General features: G+C 42.3%; 1 protein-coding gene across 4 annotated transcripts in view; it reads right to left on the minus strand.

The window, feature by feature from the left end:
• Positions 1-23,853, minus strand: part of PIGK (phosphatidylinositol glycan anchor biosynthesis class K) — a 162,584-nt gene that overhangs the window by 40,947 nt on the left and 97,784 nt on the right. For 2 of the 4 annotated variants that reach the window (XM_075936291.1, XR_016350258.1), the window contains one exon: positions 4,141-4,216. The exons of 1 other annotated variant lie outside the window; for it this stretch is intronic. In XM_075936291.1, coding sequence (XP_075792406.1) covers positions 4,141-4,216 — 76 coding nt within the window. Of the gene's footprint in view, positions 1-3,315; positions 3,352-4,140; positions 4,217-23,853 lie in introns of those variants that run through there. One more of the 4 variants, XM_089780467.1, reaches the window with a different exon arrangement.

Below are 23,853 nucleotides of genomic sequence, written 5' to 3' on the forward strand. Positions count from 1 at the left end.
GTCCAGAACTGGACACAATACTCCAACTGAGGCCTAATCAGCACAGAGTAGAGCGGAAGAATGACTTCTCTGGTCTTGTTCACAACACACCTGTTAATGCATCCCAGAATCATGTTTGCTTTTTTTGCAACAGCATCACAGTGTTAACTCATATTTAGCTTGTGGTCCACTATAACCCTAAGATCAACCCTTCAGAAGTAAATACAGAGGAATCTAGGTTGCACCGTTAGTATAGGCCTCCAAACCTCTGCTTAGAGCAGACTGAAAAGATGGATCAACTGTTAATTTTCTATTAAAAGTAACAATAAAAATTATTGTACTGTTCCAGAGTGGTGAAGTGTTTTCACTTGTATGATCAGTATTTAATGAACGACTGGAAAAAATGGCCTCAAACTGCCATTTAATTAAGTTTTCAAATAAAATTAAGAGATTGGACACATCACTGAAACATTCATTTCATCAATATAATATCTGAAATATTACTTGGTTACATCATCAGAGTATAGTACAAATGCATCAATAGTCTAAGTCCTGACTAAGCAAGGTGTATACGCATGCATCTAAATTTCAGTGCATGAGAAACTCCTCTGAAGTTAATCACAAGTTTAAGTACCTTGCTGAATTGAGGCCCTAGTAATGGATGTTTTGTATGTGATGAACCAAAATAGAATCTTGCAACATATAATTTTTTTTAATTTGACTTAAATTCTCCACCCTGTCACTAGAACAGAATTAAAAAGTAGAATAAAAAAAAGAACTGAAATAGCTCTTAACTTTTTTGCATTTTATAAACAACCTTAATCCAAATTTGTCTGCATATATTAGTGTACAAAAAAGCATACAATTTTCAGATGTCTTCTGTAGTATTCTCATGAAGTTTGACTAAGCTATTTTAAAACTTAATTTAAATATTTTTATTCAAAAGTACGTGATTATTTTATGCTACTTACAGGATATTTTTTACAGAATCAAAGAGCTGTTGATTTCTAATGTCTTGGCAATTGATTCTGTACATGGTGTCAACCAGGTAGGCTGCCATAGCTCCTTCTACATAGCACTGTAATATTTTAAAACCAGGTTGTGTCCCATTTTGTGTGAATGTTTTACAGCTGATGTAAACTTTACATTGTCTCTTCTTTTTCCAATTACTTTAAGATACTTTTATATCTAATTTTTGTGCTTTTTGTTTTAAACTGGGAAAGCAATTATCTTCCTTTGTGTGTGTGTGTGTGTGTGTGTGTGTGTGTGTGTGTGTGTGTGTGTGTGAGAGATTTGTTCTATATTCAGAAACGTGGTGATTTAGGTTTTAATATTTATACTCCTTTTGGTTTTTATCCTTTCATTTATGTGCCTATATAGTTAAATTAATTGTATGCTAATATACCGAAGTGGATTTTACCCTCAAAAGCTCATGATAGTATATATTTTTGTTAGTCTCTAAGATGTCACAGACTATTTATTGTTTTTAAAGTTAGATTAACATAGCCACCCCTCTGAAACTAACGTATTGAGTTTAGAATTGCTAACTTCTATGTCATTGTTGTCCTATTTTTATACTAATACGGTAACAGATTACTACTCATACAAGAGAAATGTTGTGTTGAACACAAAATTGGGTGCAGTTTCTTCTTTTTGTGCAATTCATATGTAATAAGCAATTCAAGATGTATTGTACCTGAATTTTTCTCAAAGAACAAACAAATGAGAAATCAAATACAAGGATTTTATTGGCTATCACATTACAGAGGTTTAAAAAGTGAAGGAAGTATCAGAGATAATGTTTAGGAAGAATGATGGACATTTGATGATACAATCTGTATACAATCTGTATCATGGTATTTTGGGTATCTCCCTAAACCTGGACACTCTGGTCCAGCAACATCCAGGGAACCCATGGCAGTCCCAGCTGGAGCTAGCAGTAGTGGGGGACCAAGGATCCTGGGCTCTATGCGGCGCTGCCACTTTGAACCGCCGCGAGGAGCCCGGCATCAGGCTCCATGCAGCATTTCAAGGAGTCCAGGGTGTGCAGTGCTGCTGCTTGGAAGCACTCCCTCCTCTGCCCCCCTCCCCCACTTCCTCTTCCTGATAGAGGCACAAGGGGCAGGGGTAAACGACTAGTTGACTAGTATGTCAACTATCCGAGAAGCATTTGCTTATTGGATAGTCGACTAGTCGTTCACATCCCTACAGGAGACCTCTCCTGGTCTGGAAAATTCCCTCATTCGGGACTGATCATGTTCCGAAGGTGGCGGATCAAGGAGATCCAACCAGTAGCACTGTTTACATAGAGTTGCCAGCTATCTATTATGCTAGTCAAAGTAGTTAAGATACAGGAAATCACATTTTCACACACAAAAAATGGAATGTGAAACATCCTCATTCATTAACACAGAGTATATGCTGCTGGTCCTTTTTCTCCAAAAAGAGTGCCTTGTGTGACAAAGTAATATTTATGAAGAAATTTAGAAGAATGTGAAAATAGCTTCTGTGTCAGATATGGGCATCTACTGTCATGCAGAGCAGTTTCAGGGGTACTCTAAATACCACCTTTGGCAATGATTCCTCCCTCCTCAAAGGGCTACTCTGGGAGCAGGGATTGCTAGGGCCATCTACTTCTGTACATACTTCTGAGATAAGGGCCTTGAATGGTCTGGCATAGAACTTTAGATCCTCCTGTGCCAAAGAAATCCCTAGGTAACTGGGTCTGTAGCTGCTTTGCACCAGTTTACAGAGAGGATCTGGTCCTATACCACTGATAAGCTTCTATTATATCAAGGAGTACATGAACACTATATTTCTGCCTTCTCACAGTGCAGTATTTCATTGCAAGACATCACACAATCACCAAAATGAACCATCCATGGTTATTAATTTTTTTATGCTGTAAAAATGTTACTGTGACATTTAATCTGGTCAGCCATCTTAAAGGTTAATTCTCTTTCCTGTTTCAGATTTTCCTCTTTTTTGTATAGTTCCTATTTACCTATTCCAAACAACCCACAAACTGTTTCACTGCTCACTCTCGCTGTTAAGAACATATTGACTTGCTGCCTGCTCTGTTGTTTAATTCATTTATGCTGAGAGTCAGGCATGAAGGCAGAATTTTAAATGTGACATTTGCAGGCTGTTGGGTCATCTGAAGCTCTGACAACGCCAGGGAATTCCTGACATACAAACCAGTCCTGATTTCCAATCTCCAATGTTCTGAACACATCAGATATTCTTCCCGGAGGTGCAGATTTCAGCCAAAAATTTTAAAATCCCTTGTGCTTACATCTTGCAGAAAAGGCCTGTATACTTGAAAGTTTTAAAATAAAGCCCATGTTTCCTTTAAGCTAAAACTGGCATTGCCTGCAGAAAGCAATTCAATCACAAAAAACACTTTGTTTGACAAAGATATTTGGAAAGATGCACAATAACAATTAATACTCATAGGATATTCTCAGCAAGTGTGACATTAGGTGGACTTCCATTTTCTCCTGCTGATCTATCATGGTTCAAAGTTAATTGTGTCTGAAGGCCAGAACTGTAGACAATCTGCCATCTAGATAATATCAACATCTGGCCCAATGGGCCAGCAGTTAATTACTGCCATGATTAGAATGAAATACCTAAGGCAAAACTCTACCAACAGTGCTTTTTGCTGTGATAACAGCCATGCTGGGCGAGGAATAGAAAGTATGATGGCACAGCTTTAGTTGGAGATGGAAATGTTACTCAGACCTCATCCAGAAATACATTGGAAAGGGAAACAGTTTTCCCTGTTCAACTCTTTATTACAAATACACAGTGATAATGGTACTGTAGATTAGCTGCATTTTCAAAAACAGCAGGCATGCCTTGATTCGGGTCAAGATGTAATTTGAGAGAAATCAGGGAGGGAGAATTACAAACATTTTAACGGCACCCTCCGAGGAGTGAAGTGAGAATTCGTGTGTCATCCAGCAAACATCCTTTTATTACTGTTCTTTGAATAAGACTTTTATGATGCAATGGCTGTCATCTAAATAAGGATATAATGCTTGTGTGTGCCTGTAGCATAAGCTCATTGATTCTGTAAGATCTAACAAAAGTATTACATTTTAAGCATTATGAATCTTACTTATTCTGAAAATAAATACTTAAAACGGAAAGACATACCTGGTGTATTATCTGAGCTACAGGAAGCTGCTCAGCATATTTTAGTGGCTCAGTTGCCATCTCATCTTTTGGAACCCTGAAAATAAATGAAGTTCATATTATTAAATTTTCTTACAATTATTACAAACTACTGGAATTAAAAACAAAAACTGTACTACCAGAGACTGTTTGAACTGTTACATTTAGAGGGAACAATGTTTTGTTTCAATATAATCAGAAAAATAAATCCCTGCCTTAAAATACTTTTAAAAACTAGAGAAAATAAGATAAATGAGTGTAACTAGAACTTGTGCATAAATCATGGCTAATTCAAACATTTATAAAGTTTAAAACCAGTATGTAGAAACCTGAGAAAATTTTTAAATGTTTTAAGTGAATTCAGTGCTAGTGAAACAATCTTGCCTTGCCTCCCTGATGAATGAAGTCATATTTGTTTACAGAATAGGTGTGGCATTGGCAATGACTGTGCAAACTTCTCCATATGCTTCCACCAACATAACTCAAATGTAACACCATGAAAGTCAAGAGGATACATCATTCTTCCCTTCTCATCCAAAAATGCCAATCAGTGCCAGCTGCAATGGCAAGATTAGCAACACAACCACTTATCCACTTTTAACTGGAGTAAGATCTCCCACTGGCTACCCTGTTGATATGCTGCCGACACTGTCCACTAGGTTTCTTTGACATGAAACGCATACAGAGCAGTTTCTTATAGTAACAGAGAGAGACAGGTCCAGAAAGAAATATAGTTAGCATAAGATCACCTTAGGAAAGAAAAAGTTGAAGCTGATTAGCAGAGAAAACCATTCTGAGGAATACACTGGGCATGTCTACACTGGGGAGTTATTTCGACATAACAAGGCAAGCGTCCACACTACCAAACCTGTGATTTTGAAATAATGGGCTTGTTATTTGAAATTACTCTTACTCGTGAAGAGGAATCAGCTTATTTCAAGAGAGTTATTTTGGGAGTTGCTATTTCAAAATAACTCATTTTGAAATAACCTGGAAGTGTAGATGTAGCTAGTGAGTCTAAAACTGCTCAAATGTGTACACTCATGTACACTTCAAAGTGGATTTCAATCTTGGAGCCTCACTAACAGCTCCTTGCTCCTGAACCCCCAACTACCAACGATGGCCAGAAATACTCTCTCATTTTCTGCTAACCTGAACATCAAGCTCTTTCCTCTTTTACCAAACCGCCCTATAGGCAGGGTCCTACCAAATTCATGGTCCATTATGGTCAATTTCATGGCCATAGGGTTTGAAAATTGTTAGATTTCATGTTTCTAGCTGTTTTAACCTAAAATTTTATGGTATTCTAACCATGGGGACCCAAAAGGAGACCGGGGAGAAGCTTGCAGGCCTGTTGTAGGGAAATTCTAGGATTGACACTCTTACTTCTCTGCTGCCTTAAGAGGCAAACTCTGAAGTCAGCAACCACAGAGCTTCCTGCAACCACAGGAGTTTCCAAGAGGCAGAAGTGGGTCTGATCTCCCCTGTGCTGCTGAGAGCACCCAGCTAGGGGCTCCTCACTGCTAATCCTGGCTGGTTTGGGAGGGACAAAATTTGCTCTCTCTGCACAGCTGCAGAAAGTGCTGCCCACCTTGTCCCACATTCAAGCTGCAGGAACCTCAGGCTGCTGCCCAGTCCCAGACAGGATCCTACAGCAAGGGGAGGTACCCGGAAGCAGATCTGTCTGGTCTTTCCTCGCCCCCAGAAGCTATGCAGGAGATAGACAGGTCCTGTCCTTCCAATGCCCATTCCAAGCAAGGAAGCCCCTTTTGATGGGGCACTCCCAGGATCACAGGGAAGATACGACCCAATTCCATGAGACTCCTTCAGCTGCAGGAACCTCAGGCTGCTGACCAGTCCCAGATAGCATCCTGCAGCAGGAGGCAGCACCCATAGCTGGGTCTGGTCTGGTCCCCCTCCCAATGCCAAAGCAATTTGTAGGGGAGGGGCAAGTTCTGGTAGAGCCCTAGCTATAGGCTACCAATGCTTTGGTTACTTCTTGGTTGGAGAAACAGTCTGCCTTAGACTGAAACCTAAGCTGCTCAGTCCCTTCATCTAGTGCATATTGCAGCTGTGTATGTCTCTAAGGCCTGGTCTATGCTAGGAGTTTAGTTGAACTTAGCCACATTAAGTCAATTTTATAAACAATGAGTCATAGAATCATAGAGCTGGAAGAGACCTCAGGAGGTCATCAAGTCCAGCCCCCTGCCCACAGGGCCGGACGGAGGCATGGGTGAGCTGGGCAGCTGCCCGGGGCACCAACCAATGGGGGGTGCCTCATGGCAGCTGTAAGGGGCGCGTGGCATCCCTTACAGCTGCCATAAGGAACTGCATGCCCGGCTCCCACAGTGCCAGCCCCGCGGCGCCAGCCAGCAGCACCCATCCCCCCATGGTTGCGGGGTCCTGCACGGCCCAGTACGTGCGCTAGCAGCAGTGGCCGGGCCAGCCTGGGCAGCTCATGCACCATGCACCCCGGGGGCGGGCCCTGGGCTGTGCGCCAGCGGCTGTGGCCAGCCCATGCATGCACCGTGAGCCCGGGGTGCCAAAAGGCCTTGGGATGGCCCTGCCTGCCCAAGGTAGGACCAATCCCAACTAAGTCAACCCAGCCAGGGCTTTGTCAAATAGAGACTTAAACACCTGTAGGGATGGAGATTCCACCACCTCCCTAGGTAACCCATTCCAGTACTTCACCACCCTCCAAGTGATACAGATTTTCCTAATATCCAACCTAAACTTCCCCCACTGTAACTTGAGACCATTGCTCCTTGTTCTGCCATCCATCATGACTGTGAACAGCCTTTCTCCATCCTCTTTGGAACCTCCCTTCAGGAAGTTCCAGGCTGCTATCAAATACCCCCTCACTCTTCTCTTCTGCAGACTAAGCAAACCCAAATCCCTCAGTCTCTCCTCATAGGTCATGCACTCCAGTCCCCTAATCATTTTGGTCACCCTCCGCTGGACCCTCTCCAATACGTTCACATCCTTTCTATAGTGGGGAGCCCAGAACGGGACACAATATTTCAGATGTGGCCTCACCAGAGCCGAATAAAGGGGAATAACCACTTAACTGGATCTGCTGGTAATGCTCCTCCTAATGCACCCTAATATGCCATTAGCCTTCTTGGCTACAAGGGCACACTGCTGACTCTCATCCATCTTCTCATCCACTGTAATCCCCAGGTCTTTTTCTGCAGAACTGCTACTTAGCCATTCGGTCCCCAGCCTGTAAAAATGTTTGGGATTCTTCTGTACCAAGTGCAGGACTCTGCACTTACCCTTGTTGAACCTCATCAGATCTCTTCTGTTCAGGTCACACTGGACCCTATCTCTTCCCTCCAGTGTATCTACCTTCCCCCTAGCTTAGTATCATCTGCAAACTTGATGAGGGTGAAATCCATCCCCTTGTCCAGGTCATTAATAAAGATATTGAACAAAACTGGTCCAAGAACTGATTCTTGCGGCGCTCCACTAGAAACCGACCGCCAACCTGACATTGAGCTGTTGATCACTACCCGTTGGGCCCGACAGTCTAGCCAACTTTCTATCCATCTTACAGTCCATTTATCCAATCCATACTCCCTTAACTTACTGGCAAGAATATTGTGGAAGACCGTATCAAAAGCTTTGCTAAAGTCAAGGTATATCACATCCACTGACTTTCCTATATCCACAGAGTCCACACCGTCAAGCACGTTCCATCAACCTTAAGGGCCGATAAAGTTGATTTTTGTACTCCTGCTTTCACAAATAACTGCTAAATTTGACTTTGCATGGTCAACTTTGCAGTGCTGCAAACACAATACTTTGAAAGTTAACATTCTTGACCACTGCTAGGTGTCACACAGTGCCCTATGGTGACAGCTCTGCCCACGACTTTCAACTCTACTGATCTCCAGGTGAACAGGAAAAGCCCCAAGAAAATCTGAATTTCATTTCCCGTATGGTGAGCAGACCTCAGACACCTAAGCAGCACACCTGACCATGAGTTCAATGAGTTTCCAGGATCACAAACAAGCCCAGCATGGAGCATACAGGAGATCCTGGACCTCACTGCTGTGTGTGGAGGGGAATCTTCTCTCACAGAACTATGAATCAGCAAAAGAAATATAGATATCTATGCCAAGATTGCAAAGGATATGGAGGAGAAAGGATGCGCCAGGGAAGCCCAGTAGTGCTGAGTAAAAATAAAGGAGACAAAGGAAACAAACAGATGGTCTGGAGCATCACCGCAAACATGGCACTAATATGAGCAGCTGCATATGATCTTTGGGGAGGACCCGACCAGCTTCCCTAGCCAGTCTGTGAATTCCTCCCAAGGTACCAATGGCAAACATCTTTTTATGCCCTTTTTTCCCTTAGTTATTTGTGCAGATGCCATAGCAGCATAACCATGGAACCCGCTGTGGATCCCAGAAAGCATCAAAGTATTATGATGTTTTTAATCTTGGTGCGCCTAATGATGGAGTATGTCCAGACCATATTCATGGTCTGCTGGAATGAGGAAGAATCTCAGAAATCCATGAACATACCCTTCTGCAAAGCACTTGGGTTGAGTAACTGGCATATGCCACCAGCACTCAATCCTCTGGTACACCATTTCTAGTGCCTTATGGTATAAGGTCAAATTTATTAATGTTGACTTTTTAGCATCCAGTTTTGTAAAGTTGAAGGTGCATGTCCCTACTGTGCGCAAGAATTCGATAAAGTTCAAAGTAGCATGTCTCCAGTAGGGTGGCTGTCATTGATTTTGAGAGCAGTACATTTTGGGATTTTCATTTCAGTTGGAGGGAAAGACTGGGGTAGTCTCTTTTGGAGCTATATGCTGCAACAATTCTTGGTACAAAAGCTACTCAGGGCAGAAGAATTAGAGTAGTCAGAGTAATACACACAATCATTGTGTGATTTGGGGGAAATAACTCCAGTGAGTATGCAAATCCTTATCCTCTGATTGGCTAGCTATCAATATTAGCCCACAAGGATATAAGGATCTGCATCCGGTACAGTCATTAAGAAATAGACACAAGCCAGCGGTGGGATCGTGCGGAGAGCTGGGAAGTTGGTTTAGAACGAGTAGAGTACGAGGCAAGGAGATCTGGTATCACTGAGTATCTTCATCACGCACCTAGAGAGTGATGGACAAGATCAAGGAAGCGGTAGAAGGGTTATCTTTATGGTGCTGATGTTCTTTACAGCTCAACAGGTTTCCTGAGATTGGCAGGAGTTTCACTCACACCAACCATATAGCTCTGATCCTGCAAGTTCTGCAAGGTGTGCAGCAGGAAGTGAGATGCTGTCATAGCCTTGATTAAGTCTCAGTAGAGACTATGGGTGTGTCTAGACTACAGAGTTTTGTCGACAAAAGTGGACTTTTGTCGACAAAACTATACCTGCGTCTACACTACCGCTGAGTTCTGTCGACATAACATCGACAGAACTCAGCAGTTTTGTCGATGCTGGTAAACCTCATTTTACGAGGCATAACGCCTTCTGTCGACAGAGTTCTGTCGACAGAAGGTGTTACTGCATGTAGGGTTGTGTCTAGACTACAGGGTTTTGTCGACAGCAGACCAGCAGATCAGGGAGACGCGGAGCAAAGCCACGGAGCACGCAAGCAGCGGGACAGCCCAGACGCTGCCGGCGTCCTCAGAGGCTTTGCTCCCCGTCTCCCTGGTCTGCTGGTCTTTAGCAGACCAGGGAGACGCGGAGCAAACCCCATTTGTAACTGCGGATCCGACGTAAGTCGGAGCCGCGTAACTCGGGGACTGCCTGTACTCCTAGAGAACATTTCAAAGATACGTTTTAATACAACAGAACTTCGCTAACTTGACTTAATAACTGAAAGATGAATACCACTGTGAATCAAAACATTTTGAGAATTTGCAAGTTAGTAAAAACAATTTTAAAATAATAGGTAGTTCATGACAAATGTACTTTGCTCATTTGGCATAGAATCATAGAACACTAGAACTGGAAGGGACCTCGAGAGGTCATCAAGTTCAGTCCCCTGGCATCATGGCAGGACCCAGTACTGTCTAGACCACCTCTGATAGATGTCTATCTAACCTGCTCTTAAATATCTCCAGCAATGGAGATTCCACAACCTCCCTAGGCAACTTATTCCAGTGTTTAACCACTCTGACAGTTAGGAACTTTTTCCTAATGTCCAACCTAAACCTCCCTTGCTGCAGTTTAAGCCCATTTCTTCTTGTTCTATCCTCAGAGGCCAAAGAAGAACGAGTTTTCTCCCTCCTCCTTATGACACCCTTTTAGATACCTGAAAACCACTATCATGTCCCCTCTCAATCTTCTCTTCTGCAAACTAAACAAGCCCAATTCTTTCAGTCTTCCTTCATAGGTCATGTTCTCTAGACCTTTAATTATTCCTGCTGCTCTTCTCTGGACCTTCTCCAATTTCTCCACATCTTTCTTGAAATGTGGTGTTCAGAACTGGACACAATATTCCAACTGAGACCTAATCAATGCAGAGTAGAGCAGAAAAATGCAGTGCAGTCCCCTTTTCATTATTTATGATACTAGACTATATCATAAGCCTACTGTATATTTTGTAAAATGAATGAGGTCTTACTAACATGAAAGCTTTTTATAGCTCCATACTCACAGATCTTTCCTGACAACAATGAGGGTAGGAAGCTTGTTTGTTATAAATTCTATATGAATTATGGAATATGCAGATTAGTGAAGTAACTAAGTTATGGGCCCAAGGAAGAATGGGTTTCATTCTTGCTTCTATAGGGGTGGGGGGACCTTGTATGTATAATATTAAAAAAGCATCTCTAGACATTTTGCTCCCAGCTTCATTCCCCTCTCATCAACCTTGGAGCTGTTCAATGTGACAAACAGATTATTAGAGAAGAGTCATATTTGTCCAATGGCTTTTGATGCATTTATTATTAGTCCTGCATCCTTGGCTCTACTCTGAGGGATCCAAGACAGAGTTTCTGTTATTGTCTCAGTTGAGAGCTATGTATACACTGTGATATTAAGCACGTCTATTATGGGTGTCATTCCTTTCAACTCAAAAAGTGTGGAACGCTCTGACAAACTTCTAGGCACTAGTGTAATACATAACAATAAAATAATTAATCATCATCATCATCGGGAAGTATTTCCTTGTTTAATTTCTTCACTTACTATTCATAACATGTCTTTATCGAGGTTGTTGGAACTGAAAGTTTTATTCTTTCTATATTTGTATTTCAGGTTTAGTAATATGGTAATGTAGTTTAATAATGTAATATTAAATTAAGCCCTTTTAGTTAAATGTCTATTTCTTTGTCCTAAAGTTCAGTGAGTTTAGTAAATGGGCCTAAATAAAAGGACAGTTTTGGTATTGTCTGTGTTAATGAGATTAAAGGGATGTTGAAGGCTGAGGCCTTAATTGCTTGATTTACAATGCCGCTTTGCTTTGCCAATGAAGATGTTGATGTTGTGCCGCATAACCTTGAGAGCCCTTGTAACATTGCTTGTGTGGGAGAAAAGGGTATGAATGTGTCGAGTAAGGTGCAAAAGTTATTGCTCAGAACCAGATGGCTGAAGGAGGAGGTTGTGTGGGGGCAAAAATCAGACTACCCAGCGTACCCATAATACGTAAATGCGTACTCATAATAAGGAGTGATTGGACTACTGGCAGATTGACGAGACTTGAAGCGAAGCTGGCACCCCCAAAAAACGACTGATTACAGGTTGAGCCTTCAAGAGATGTTTGGGAACAACTGACATCAACAAGATAACATTCCGGTCACAGGCTGACAGAGCGCAATCCACTGATTTCAATCGAGAAAAGGATTATTAAAGCAGGGTGCTTTGCTTTGGAACTTTGGATTCGTCTTGCCACCAACTCCAGAGAATCATCAGATCAATCGACCGACAAAGGCCCTGCTCTCCCTCTGTGTTCAATCTAGCTGGCCACTAGACTGATACAGAATCTGGTCTGGTAACTATGACATCGTCTGGCAGGACTGTGTGTGTGTGTATGGTGTTTGTGTGTGAATGACTGAAAAGCATATGCAATTGTTGTAATCTCAATAAATGTGGTGTACTGCCTTTTCCCCTATAAAAGATCTTGTGTGCTTTGTTTAAGCATAACACGGTTAAATTCAGAACACATTTCTAAAACCTATGGACTGATGGACACTAGAGAAGTACCAGTTGTGACAGACCTAAGCCAGCAACCTGACATACTCTGGTGGAAGGCAGGTATACAGGGCACTGGATAAGTGGTTTTCTCTTTTCAGAGTAAACTACTAGAGCCTGTGGCAATAAAATGAAGGCAGGAAAACACCTGCTGCTAACTAACTAGATTGCTTCCTCAGGCAAGTCACTCAAACCTGCAGTCAATTACAGCCAGGGGAGTTGCTTTAAAAGACCTTCCCTAGATAAGGAGAGGGGGACTATAAAGAGTGACAGGCTGGAAGGAGAAAAGGGAAGAATAAGAAGAAGCTATGTGTGAGCTGAGAGCTGGTTAACAGGTACCAGACCAGAGGGAGACATTTTGGAGGGGTTGTTTGGGGAAGTAGCCCAGGGAAAAAGCTGCCTCGTAGGAAGGAAAAACAACCTTGACTGCTACTGCTACTTTAGAGCCCTGGGCTGGAACCCAGAATAGTGGGTGGGCTTGGCTTCCCCCCAAACCTTCCCCTACTCTAACACAGAGCCTGTCCCAAAATGGGAAGCAAGGACTATCAGGGAGTTTTCACACCAAAACCATGGAGCCTGTGATGAGTATAGAATCATAGGACTGGAAGGGACCTCCAGAGGTCGAGTCCAGCCCCCCGCCCTCAAGGCAGGACCAAGCTCTGTCTACACCATCCCTGACAGATGTCTATCCAACCTGTTCTTAAATATCTCCAGAGAGGGAGACTCAACCACCTCCCTAGAGTATGGCTCACTAAGCTGTGGACCCTGCCTCCTGTAAAGAGAAAGGGGTTGTGTATAGGATCAAAGAGAGTCTCTGAGGCTAATATCATCTGCCAGTAGCGTGAGACCCACGGGGCACAGCCAGAACTTTGCCACGCAATATAACTATGTCAGTTGGGGGTTTTATTTATATTTTTACTTATACAGTTGTGGTCGTATAACCCCTAATGCAGCCAGAGTTATACTGCTGTAAATGTATCTTATACTATTAGAGCTCATTTCACTTTCTCAGCTGCACAGTTTTTCTTTTCTTAGAGAGGCTCAGGGGATAGAAGAGGCATGATACAAGAGATTGGCTCTTTTCTGAATTTCTTCACTAGAAAAAGGGAAAAGATCGAGATAGGAACAGTTCCCTGCCGCTTCTTCTCCTTTTCAGAGTAGAAGAGACCAGGTTAGAAGAAAGGAAACCTCTCACAATGGTCATCCTGACTTTGCTTGTCCTCTTCAGAGAGGAATCAAAAGAAGCTAGCACTAGTACCTCCTCAGGAGAACCCCCTAAAGCTGAGGATGGCTGTATGCATCTGTTCTGAGAAAAAATGGACATTGGGGAAAAAGTAACTGGATGACTCATCTTACTGAACCCCCAGGGATCTGTCAGTTGATGGCAGTATGCTTGATCACAGACTATATATTTTTTTCAATTATAATTTCACAAAATTTGCTAGCTTCACCATTTAATTCATCTTTATTACACACTCAGACCTTTATAAAAGCTAATTTATTTTAACCCAGGCTTCTTTGTGTTTTTATGTTCTTTTAAAATAATTCTATTATAAACATACTTTGAATTAATTAACTTTCCAACCAGCAATGGGCCTTTCTGTCCCAACTGAGCATGACAGCAGACTCCTGCCAACAGTATCGGTGCAAGTAGAACACTAGCATATAAAAACTGTAGTCCAGCATGCATCTGGTAATGCAAAGCATAAAGATTCTGATTCTCAAGAAGGAGAGGGAGAGACATGAAATCAGAAGAGACTTAGAAGACAGCAAGAGCTATCAAAAGAGCTTGAAAAAATTTGATTTGAAAGCAATTTTTGTATTGCTGCTGTAACTGCTGTTAGACAAAGGGAAAAGAGCAGAAGCTACAGAAAGTGAAGGTATTTCTAGTAAAATGTGTCAAGATATTTGGTGAGAAAGCAAATTTGTTATTTATATAGTATCATATGGGCACATGCTGTTTTGCAATAGGCAGCAAGTGCTAAAGAAATAACTAAATCCCTATCACCAAGAGGTGGCATATTACAATTGGGATAGGATCATTTTAAGACTCATGAATACTGTCAAATTCTGGTATAACACTGAGAACAACATGTGGTCACTATAGCTCATATAATTCACTCTAGAAGAGGAGGGCTTTCAGGAATTTTTTAAAATTTGAAAAGGATGGGACACTGCAGAACATGCAGTTGCTCTGAGACTGCAAAACACTGAATAATTGTATAGAGGACTAGCAAGGGAAGACACTTGTTCCTTTGTCTAGAGTCACCAGTTTTGTTGGTCTTTACTGACTGAGTAATGGTTACAGGCATAAGAGCAGCACAACAGAAGAAATACAGCAAGTGACAACACAGTCACTATGGGGGAGCAGATGCAAAGAGAGCAGCAAAGGCTTGAGTCAGATATCCAGAATAAAAGAGAAAACAGTGGGAGTGAAAATATTAATTTAAATTATTGTATGGCATCAATAGCTTTATTATCTATAAATACATGAATGAGTACGCATCTGGTAATAAAAATAAAACAAAATACCAGTGTTTTACGCACCACAGAGAAAGTTATTAGGTATCCCATTAAAAAGATGGGCTATATCTGGTTTGAGTGAATAGTTTTTTAAAACTGACCATTGAGAAATTTATCTACTATATCGAGACTATAGATGTGATTAAGAATTAAACTTTGGTTTAATGCCATCTACTTGCTCTACTTGCTAAATTCTAGCTTTACATGTTCTTAAACTAGGGAAGTAAAATCCTGTTTAAAATGTTAACCAATTAAATCATTATGTTTAACCAGTTAACTGGCCCACCACACTGTGCCACTGTCCGGGGGACTGCTGGACCAGCCCCACCTTCAGCGCCATGGGCCCTGCCAGATTGGAGTGGTCCCTACCTGCAGCCTGGTGGGCCCAGCCAGGCTGGAGTAGCTCTCTGGTAACATAAGGCTTGATGCTTACCAGGTAACTAGTTAACCGGTTTATCCAATTAAAAAGGTTAAATTAGATGGCAAAATTATTATCCGGCACCAATCAGTGTGCAAAGCACCAAACTGTGAAAAGCATTACTCCTTTTTGTAGGTAGTACATTTAAATTCCGAAAGGGATGCTAATCAAACTCCTTTCTTACCTTTCCAACTCATGAACATTTCACCTATGCTCAATTATATTATCTGAATAAAATGAGTGAATATCAAAAAGTAAAATACATCTTTCGAAGCGATTGCTTAGAGAACTTCTTTCCTACTTTCATTTTATCAGTTAGATGAATATTCAGGTGATTTAAGAATATAGCTCAGAGCAAAATACTTTGTGCTAACATATTTTTCTGAGGGTAATGCTAATATTATATACACATGCCTAACACAACAGGTGGTGTATGTCATCCAGTGCACTAAATACTTCAGTATTAACTATGTGATGCACTTAGTACTTAACACAATTTCACTCACATCCATTTCACTGCGTTTTCGTAAACTGGACAGCTCACAGTTTATCCTGGGTGACCCTGCATGGCTGTCTAGCAAATGCTAATGTGTATGTTTTTCATGTCACTACTGTGGAAACCTGAAAGCCACATCTTTTAATAGACAAGTGATTAGTAGGGATGTAAAATCCCTATTAATCAGCTAACCAGTTAAATGTTAGATCAACCTAAAGTTTAACCGGTTAACTGACTAAGCAGGATCATAACTGGGAACTGCTCCAGCTGCAGAGCTTCTGACCCCACTCCCATGTTGGAGTTGACTGCCAGCTCCCAGCCCTGTGCTGAGGTTGGGGTTGCCGCCAGCTCCCAACTGCCTAAGGACAGAGGCTGCTCTGACTGCCAAATCAGCCTCTGCCTGCAGGGCATGCAGGCTCCCATGGACAAAAGCTGCTCCAGACGCTGACCCAACCCCTGCCTGCAGGGCACCTGGGCTCACCACAGACAGAGGCTGTTCCAGACTCCAGACACATCCCTGCCTGGGCAACTGGGCCACCTCAGGCAGGGACTGCTCTGGACGAAAGCAGTCCTTTTCCACAGCAGACCCCTGAAGGGCTGGAGCAGCCCCTTGCCCATAGCAAGTGGGGATCTGCTTCAGCCCCCACGGATTACTGGTTAACTGGAACCAGTAAACATTACCAATTTAGGGTGATGCTTACCATCTTAATTGGGTAACTGGCTAACCTTTCACATCCCTAGTGATGTTATATTGAAGGATGATGCAAGGAAGGAGCCATGACTAAAGTAGAAATATGCTGACATCTCATGATTCATGAATCCTGCCATGAATGTCAAGATCTGTTAATAGGATAATTTGCTCCAAGATGCTTATAGAACCTCATCCAGTAGTAGGATGGCATTAAAGATGTTTTAAAAAGAAGATAATCTATAAAGCAGTATGTAAACAATACATGCAACTCACCTAGCAGATAATGAAAAAATACACCTGAGGCAGAAATGATCTTTGAAACCATGAAAACAATTACTTTTAATGCTGCACAGGCAAACCCATAGACGAATATCCCTCACAATGACTGCATTCTGCCTGCCTCACATGCTTATAAGATAATGGACAACATTCAGATATCCATCCCAAACACATCACCAAACTCATTCATGTTGTCCTCACCCATAACAATTCACATTTAATAACAAACTTTGTTCACGTGTTTGGGAATAGTGATGGGAACTAGGATGACTCCTCAAAATGACAACATATTTATGGGTCACCCTGAAGAATAAATTTCTGGACAAATGAATATCTAATTTATTGGCATATCTGAGATACATCAATGACATTTTCATCTTCTATCCAGCCAATCTAAATTCCCTCACAGATTTCTACCATAACTTCAACCATCCATTAAACTTCCACTTCCATTAAAACCCTCTCTAAAAACTTCCATGCTAGCATTAACTTCCTGGACATACCAATAAGCTTCCATAATCAAACTCTACAGACCTTATTTACAAGAAGCCCCTAGATTACCACACTTATCTTCCTAGATCCAGAAGCCATCCTGAATGCACCAAGAAATCTGCTTATTTATAGTGAGGTACTCAGATACCACATAATATGTTCTTAAACAGTGGTTCTCAAACCACAGCCTAATCAGCACAGAGCTGGGGCCCATGTGACATCCGCAGGGCCATAGAGTTAATATTGGATGGGGCTCATAATGTTAAATAGGTTGAGCACCACTGTTCTGAGGAGAAAGTTCGAAATATAAATTTTCACAAACTTGAACTGCCTTTGCTAAGTAAGGATACTCCACCGCAGAAAAAGATCACAACAGGAAACAGGACAGCCAAATCCCCTGTGAAAACCTGATTCAATACTGAAATAAAACCCACTCCAACTGCACATCCCGACTTGTCACTTACCATCCCACGCTGGAACCCATATGGGGTATCATCAAACAACTACAACTTGTAATCATTAGGACCACATCCTGAAAGAAATCTTTCTTAATCCTCTTCTCCTGGCCCTCAAAAGAAAAATCAACTTCATAATCGGACACAAGCTCCTACAGATCAGGACATACCACATCAAAGCAGAACCAGATTCTGCTAGAACAACAGATGCAAAACCTGTAAATAAATCTCCACTACTATGACGATCAACACCCACCACGCCTTTCAAGATCTATGGGTCCTTCACACACCTATCACAACATGTGGTGTACCTCATCCAGTGCACTAAATGCTTCAGTATCAACTATGTTGGTGGGGTCATAGTAGATCACAAACTACAGATTAGTCAACAGTGCAACAGTATTGCAAAAGAAACAATCATAATTCTGGGATGTATTAACAGGGGCATTGTAAGCAAGACACAAGGAGTCATTCTTCTGCTCTACTCCTTGCTGATTAGGTCTCAGTTGGAATATTATCTATACTTCTGGGCACCTCATCGAACGCCTTAAATTGCAGCTTGGGAGGTTTAAATTGGACATTAGGAAAAACCTACTCACTGTCACAGTGGTTAATGACAGCAATAAATTGCCAAGGGAGGTTGTGGAATCTTCCATCATTGCAGATTTTTAAGAGCAGGTTAGACAAACACCTGTCGTGTTTACATCAGTGGCTCTCACCAGCAGCCCAATTGTATGCTAAAGTCTGTTTCCTAACAACTGTCGAGTCTGCAATGCAGGGTCTAGGTCCTTGGCACTGGGCTCCTGCTAGGTACAGGTTTGGGGGCTGTCAGCCAGCCCCTTGGGATAAGGTCCAGGCTGCTGCACGGCTGGGTCTAGGGTTGGGGCTGTTATCTGTCCCTGCACTCAGCCCACCCTCAGCTCCTGGCCCCACTCTATGAAAGAGTCTCTGGGCAAGACACACAGGGCATAGGGGTTTGTGAGTGAGGGTTGAGGAGAGCATAGTGTGGTTCTCAACCTGCAACCCACGTAACACCATAGACCGCATGTGCCACCCTCAATGATAAGGTTGAGAACAACTTGTCTAGATGATATTTAGTCATGCCAGGAGTGCAGGGGACTGGACTAGATTACCTCTCAAGGTCCCTTCCAGTCCTACAATTGTATAATTCTGTGTGGAATAAACCTAACACTGTGCTCTCGAACTCACACAGAAAAATGATAAAAGACAAAAACACCACATCACTTTAGAGTGAACACTTTTGACAAAGCAATTACCCTATATCTCACTTCAGTCCTACTTCTCAAAGGAAACCTGCACAGCTCCTCATAAAAATGAGCCTGGGAGTACAAATTCATATCTTTTCTATATACTAAAAATTATGGACTGAGTAGAAAAAGTGCATTTATGTCTTATTACAACAATCTATAACTCACTTAACCCCACCCCTTAAGCTTCACTCCCCTCCCCTCAATGACTGGTGAGATATTAAGGCCACTTCACCTTGAATCATCTCGTGAAATGTGTGTTAACTACTTAAGGAAAAACAATCTGTTCCACCTCATATTCTGCGTCACTATGAGTGCATTCCTGAGACCTAAAGAAAAGCTCTGTGTAAGCTTGAAAGCTTGTCTGTCTCTCTCACCAACAAAAGTTGGTCCAAGAAAAGACAAAATGCCTCACTTGCCATGTCTATCTTATACAACATAATAGTTAGTTGGCGCCTTAGCTGCCAAACAGATGCTTTCTGTGTACGGTTTGTACCTCTCTTAACTGGGACTCTGTGGTCTGGCAACATACATGATCCGCGGAGGCCAGGTATAGGGAGGATGGGCAGTGGGAAAGTGGGGAGTTCTTGCCCCTGAGGCTAGATAATAGCAAGGGACCAGCAGCAGCTGCTGCAAAGCTCTGGCCCCAGCCGTGGAGCTTGGGGCTAGCAGTGGCAGACACAAAGCTCCAGCCATAGCTGTGGAGCTTAAAGCTTTGGCCCTAGCTGTGGAGCTTGAGGCGGCAGCGATAGCTGCAGAGTTCCTCCTTGGTGGCAGCCATAGAGCTCCAGCCTGGACAGCCACGGCTGGGTAGGCAGCAGCAGGGTCGGGCTACTGCCCTAGCTGGGGGCAGAAGGGTAGCATAGGCCATGTTGGGAAAGACCTTCCCTAGTCTAGCAAATCCCCTTGTTTGGGACCAGTCAGGTCCTAAGGGTGCCGGACAAGGATGGCACAACCTGTAGTACTCAGTGTTAAGTTTCTTCATCCGTACATCAGCAGGGTTTGAGAGAAACAGAAGGCAAGGAATACCCTAAGTCACTTTCACTCTCTGCCAAATTCTTCAGCAAACTCAATAATGCTGTTGTCAAACTCCGGATGCAGCACAGAACAGCTTTTCTGTTCAATAGTGTGGAGGAGGAAAAAACTGCAGAGATCCTTGGTGTTTCAAAGAGCTTTGATGAATGCTCTCTTCTACTCCCACTAACAAAATAAATAATCCCAGGTGAGAATAAATCCACAACCAGTTACATCTTTATTTTAAATTTGGTATCACTTTATAGTTAAAAATAATCAGAGATTTAAAATAATGCCTAAGGTCACCAATTGTTATGCAAATAATCAGCATTTGATTCATAACCACTTTTTTAATGACTGGAAGCAAGATACAAAACAGAACTAGGAAATGAGCACACTGGAGGAAACTATTTCTGTTGAGAATAATATTAGCATGTTCTGAGTTTAAAATACTGATTCTTTTTAATACGAGCATAAAGACCAAAGTCTATCCACCCCTATCCCTGTGGCATTTCACTGCTTGACTGCTCATGGCATCTTACAGATCTCATTGGAGTTGGGATACATCCTGAACTTTGCCTTTTTCACTCACGACAATAATCACAATAATTCCATCTACAGCATTATTTCATTCTCTACCTTTGCTCCTTGTGCTTGCTTAATTGCAGAAAAGGTGATGAAAATAAAAGTAAAAACACTACCCAAAAACCTCAGACTGAATTTCACAGAAATATTAATAAAACAAAAAACTCAAAAACAAAACAAAACCCAAACAGTCACAACGACTAGATCAGAAAGCTCTAATACTATTTTGACAACAATACAGCAATAAACCACATGCTCCCCCAACCCGCACCTAGACAAGCCCCTTTGTTGCAATTTAGGGAACAATTCTCAACAGTACAGTGGCTAATAATTACATGGGACCAAACACCATAATTGGTCACAACATGGAGAGTCAGCTAAATCAAGTAAGCTGTTCTTAAAAATTAACAGCAGCTTGTGTCAGGATATGAATAGTGACCATTAAATAGTTATAGTGAAAACTTACACTTATCAACCCATTAAGATCATCCTTTGATCCCATTGTGTCTGCCTGGCTTGCTTCAGAATCAATAGAACAGTTGTACACAAGTTTATACTGTCAAGGTTTACTTTACAACCAGAAACATTTTTAATTTTTTGAAATCTGATTCTCATTTTGCTTAGATTTATAGAGTAAAGTTTTCAGAACAGATCTTACATTCTTACATTTTCTTCGCCTACAGTAGATAGTTCTATTTTCCAGTTCATGAGTCATGCAATGTACCAGCTTAACTCTAATTTCTCACAGGACTGTTGACTCTATCACAAGATTCAGCTCACTATTTTGGTGTCAGAATAGTGGTGATAACTTCATCAGATCCAGTTTTACATCTCCCTTTGGTATTTCAAATTTCCTATTACTTATGGCCCTGTGAGAAATACCTACTAAATGTACATCACTGGCCTCTGTCCTTCTACTGAAAAATAGCAGTTCTGTTGTAGCGCTTACACAGTATCAGTCGGTCAGCATTTCTGCTATCCATCCGTTTTTCGCTGGGTATATAAATTGGCTATAGAATTGTTGAACCAAAGTTTAAATGTGGCATATAAGTATTTTTTCCTTTACCAAAATGTGGGAGAAAAGAATCTATCTGATAAGCAGTTCTGAACTACAAGAATGAAAAAAAAAAGGTTAGTGATGTCAAACAAGCTTATAAATTCCTAAAATTGTACATCAGCTTGCATTCCAATACAAAGGACTGGATAAACCAGTATATTCAAAATACCCCCTCATAATTTCGGCATTTTGCAAATGTTCATACTCTAAAATGTGGTTTACTGCATTATAACTGTACAGCTAGGTCTGCCCTCAAAACTAAATGTAACATGTGATCCTCTTGAACAAAACACTATTAAGGGCATACATGAAGAGAAAAGAACAAAGCTACAGAGAGGATTCAGAGGCAGTATGCTGTAGGACTCAGATAAATTTTAAAGAGGAAAAACCTGGTTATTTTATTTATAATGGTTTCTTTCTATAAACTACTGTAAGTACACCAACCATTGCCAGGTCAGAAATGATTTAGGACATGAACCTGTCTTCACCAATGGCCAGCATGGGATGTCTCAAAAGGCTTACGTGACTTTTTTTTGTTGTTGTTTTCCTCTTCCTCTCCCCCCACAGTGTGTGCACTGCGGCTGGCAGGTGGAAGCTGTGAGCTTCTAATCAGGGTTTGAAATCTAGAAGCCTCTTCTCACTGGTTGAGCCTTAATCAGGGGGAGGGAGCTACCAAGCAGTCCAGGGCTTTAAAAAGGAGTGAGTCAGCCACCAGGAAACACTAACAGGGAGTTTGGAGAAGGAGCTCTTCAGGTGGAGGAGATAATACTGGACCCTTGAGGGAAGTGGCTGTCTATACTGTGTGTTTGTGGATTTCTTGTTGTGTGCTGAGCTTGTGTTTGTCTGGCTGGGGTTTGGTGGAGGGGGGGGTTCCCTCTTCCTCTCCCCCGCCCCCACGAGTGTGTGCTGTGGCTGGCAGGTGGAAGCTGTGAGCTTCTAATCAGGGTTTGAAATCTAGAAGCCTCTGCTCATTGACAGAGCCTTAATCAGGGAGAAGGGGATATCAGGCAGTCCAGGGCTTTATAAAGGAGTAAGTCAGCCACTAGGGAGTGCTGAGAGGGAGTTGGGAAGGTGGTGAGATACACTAACCATTCTTTAAAATCAGTCACTACATTCCTGCCTTTCAAGGAGGCATTTAATAACAACTGAGGAATCTCTCAGAAGGAACGCAGGTATGGATATTAGGTCTGATGTTGTTACCTGCACAGCATGTGCCAAGTTTGTCTTCCTCCCAGAAGAAAGAAGGGATTTCATCTGCACTAAGTGCAAGCTGGTCACCATTTTGGAAGAAAAAATTAGAGGACCTGAGGCCCAAGTATTGACTCTACGTTCCATCAGAGAGGATGAAGACTTCCTCAAAAGAAGGCAGTGTTTAATCCTGCAAGCACAGCAGGATGAAAAAACAGTCAGGGCAGTACAAGACAAGGAAGAAAACTGGCAGCATGTAACCTCTAGAAGAAGAAGGTGGCCAACTAAGGTATCCCCCATTCATGCAGAGGTAAGTAACTGTTTTCAGGCTCTCTCCACAGGTACTGTGATGGAGAATGCTTTGGCAGGGACCTCTCAGGGAAGAAATTGGTTGGGAACACCATCTACCGGAGGGCATGGGATGTGTAGTCCTAGGGAGGGGGGTTCCATGACCACCACTCCCAAAAGAAGATGATAGGTGGTGGTGGTCGGGGACTCCCTCGTAAGAGGGACTGAATCATCCATCTGCCATCCATACCTGCAATCTCGAGAAGTGTGTTGCTTACCAGGAGCTCACATTCAGGATGTGACCGAGAATCTTCCAAAAGTGATTAAATCTTCGGATCGCTACCCCTTCCTGCTTCTGCATGTAGGAACTAATGATATGGCCAAGAATGACTTGAGTGCGTCACAGCAGATTATGTAGCACTGGGAAGAAGGATCAAGGAATTTGAAGCGCAAGTGGTGTTCTCGTCCATCCTTCCGGTTGAAGGAAAAGGTCCAGGTAGGGGATCGTCAAATTGAGGAAGTAAATGCGTGGTTGTACAGATGGTGTTGGAGAGAGGGCTTTGGTTTCTTCGACCATGGGACTCTGTTCCAGGCACAAGGATTGTTAGGAAGAGATGGGATCCACCTAACCAAGAGAGGAAAGTATCTTTGCGGGCAGGCTTGCAAACCTAGCGAGGAGAGCTTTAAACTAGATTTGTTGGTGGACAGTGACCAAGTAAGTGAGGCAGTCGGATACCGGGAAGGAACACAAGTAGGAACATGCAACAAAGGAGGACGTCTGACTTGA

The sequence above is a fragment of the Pelodiscus sinensis genome, chromosome 9 (assembly GCF_052426305.1).
Source record: "Pelodiscus sinensis isolate ZL-2025 chromosome 9, ASM5242630v1, whole genome shotgun sequence".
Classification (NCBI taxonomy): domain Eukaryota; kingdom Metazoa; phylum Chordata; order Testudines; family Trionychidae; genus Pelodiscus; species Pelodiscus sinensis.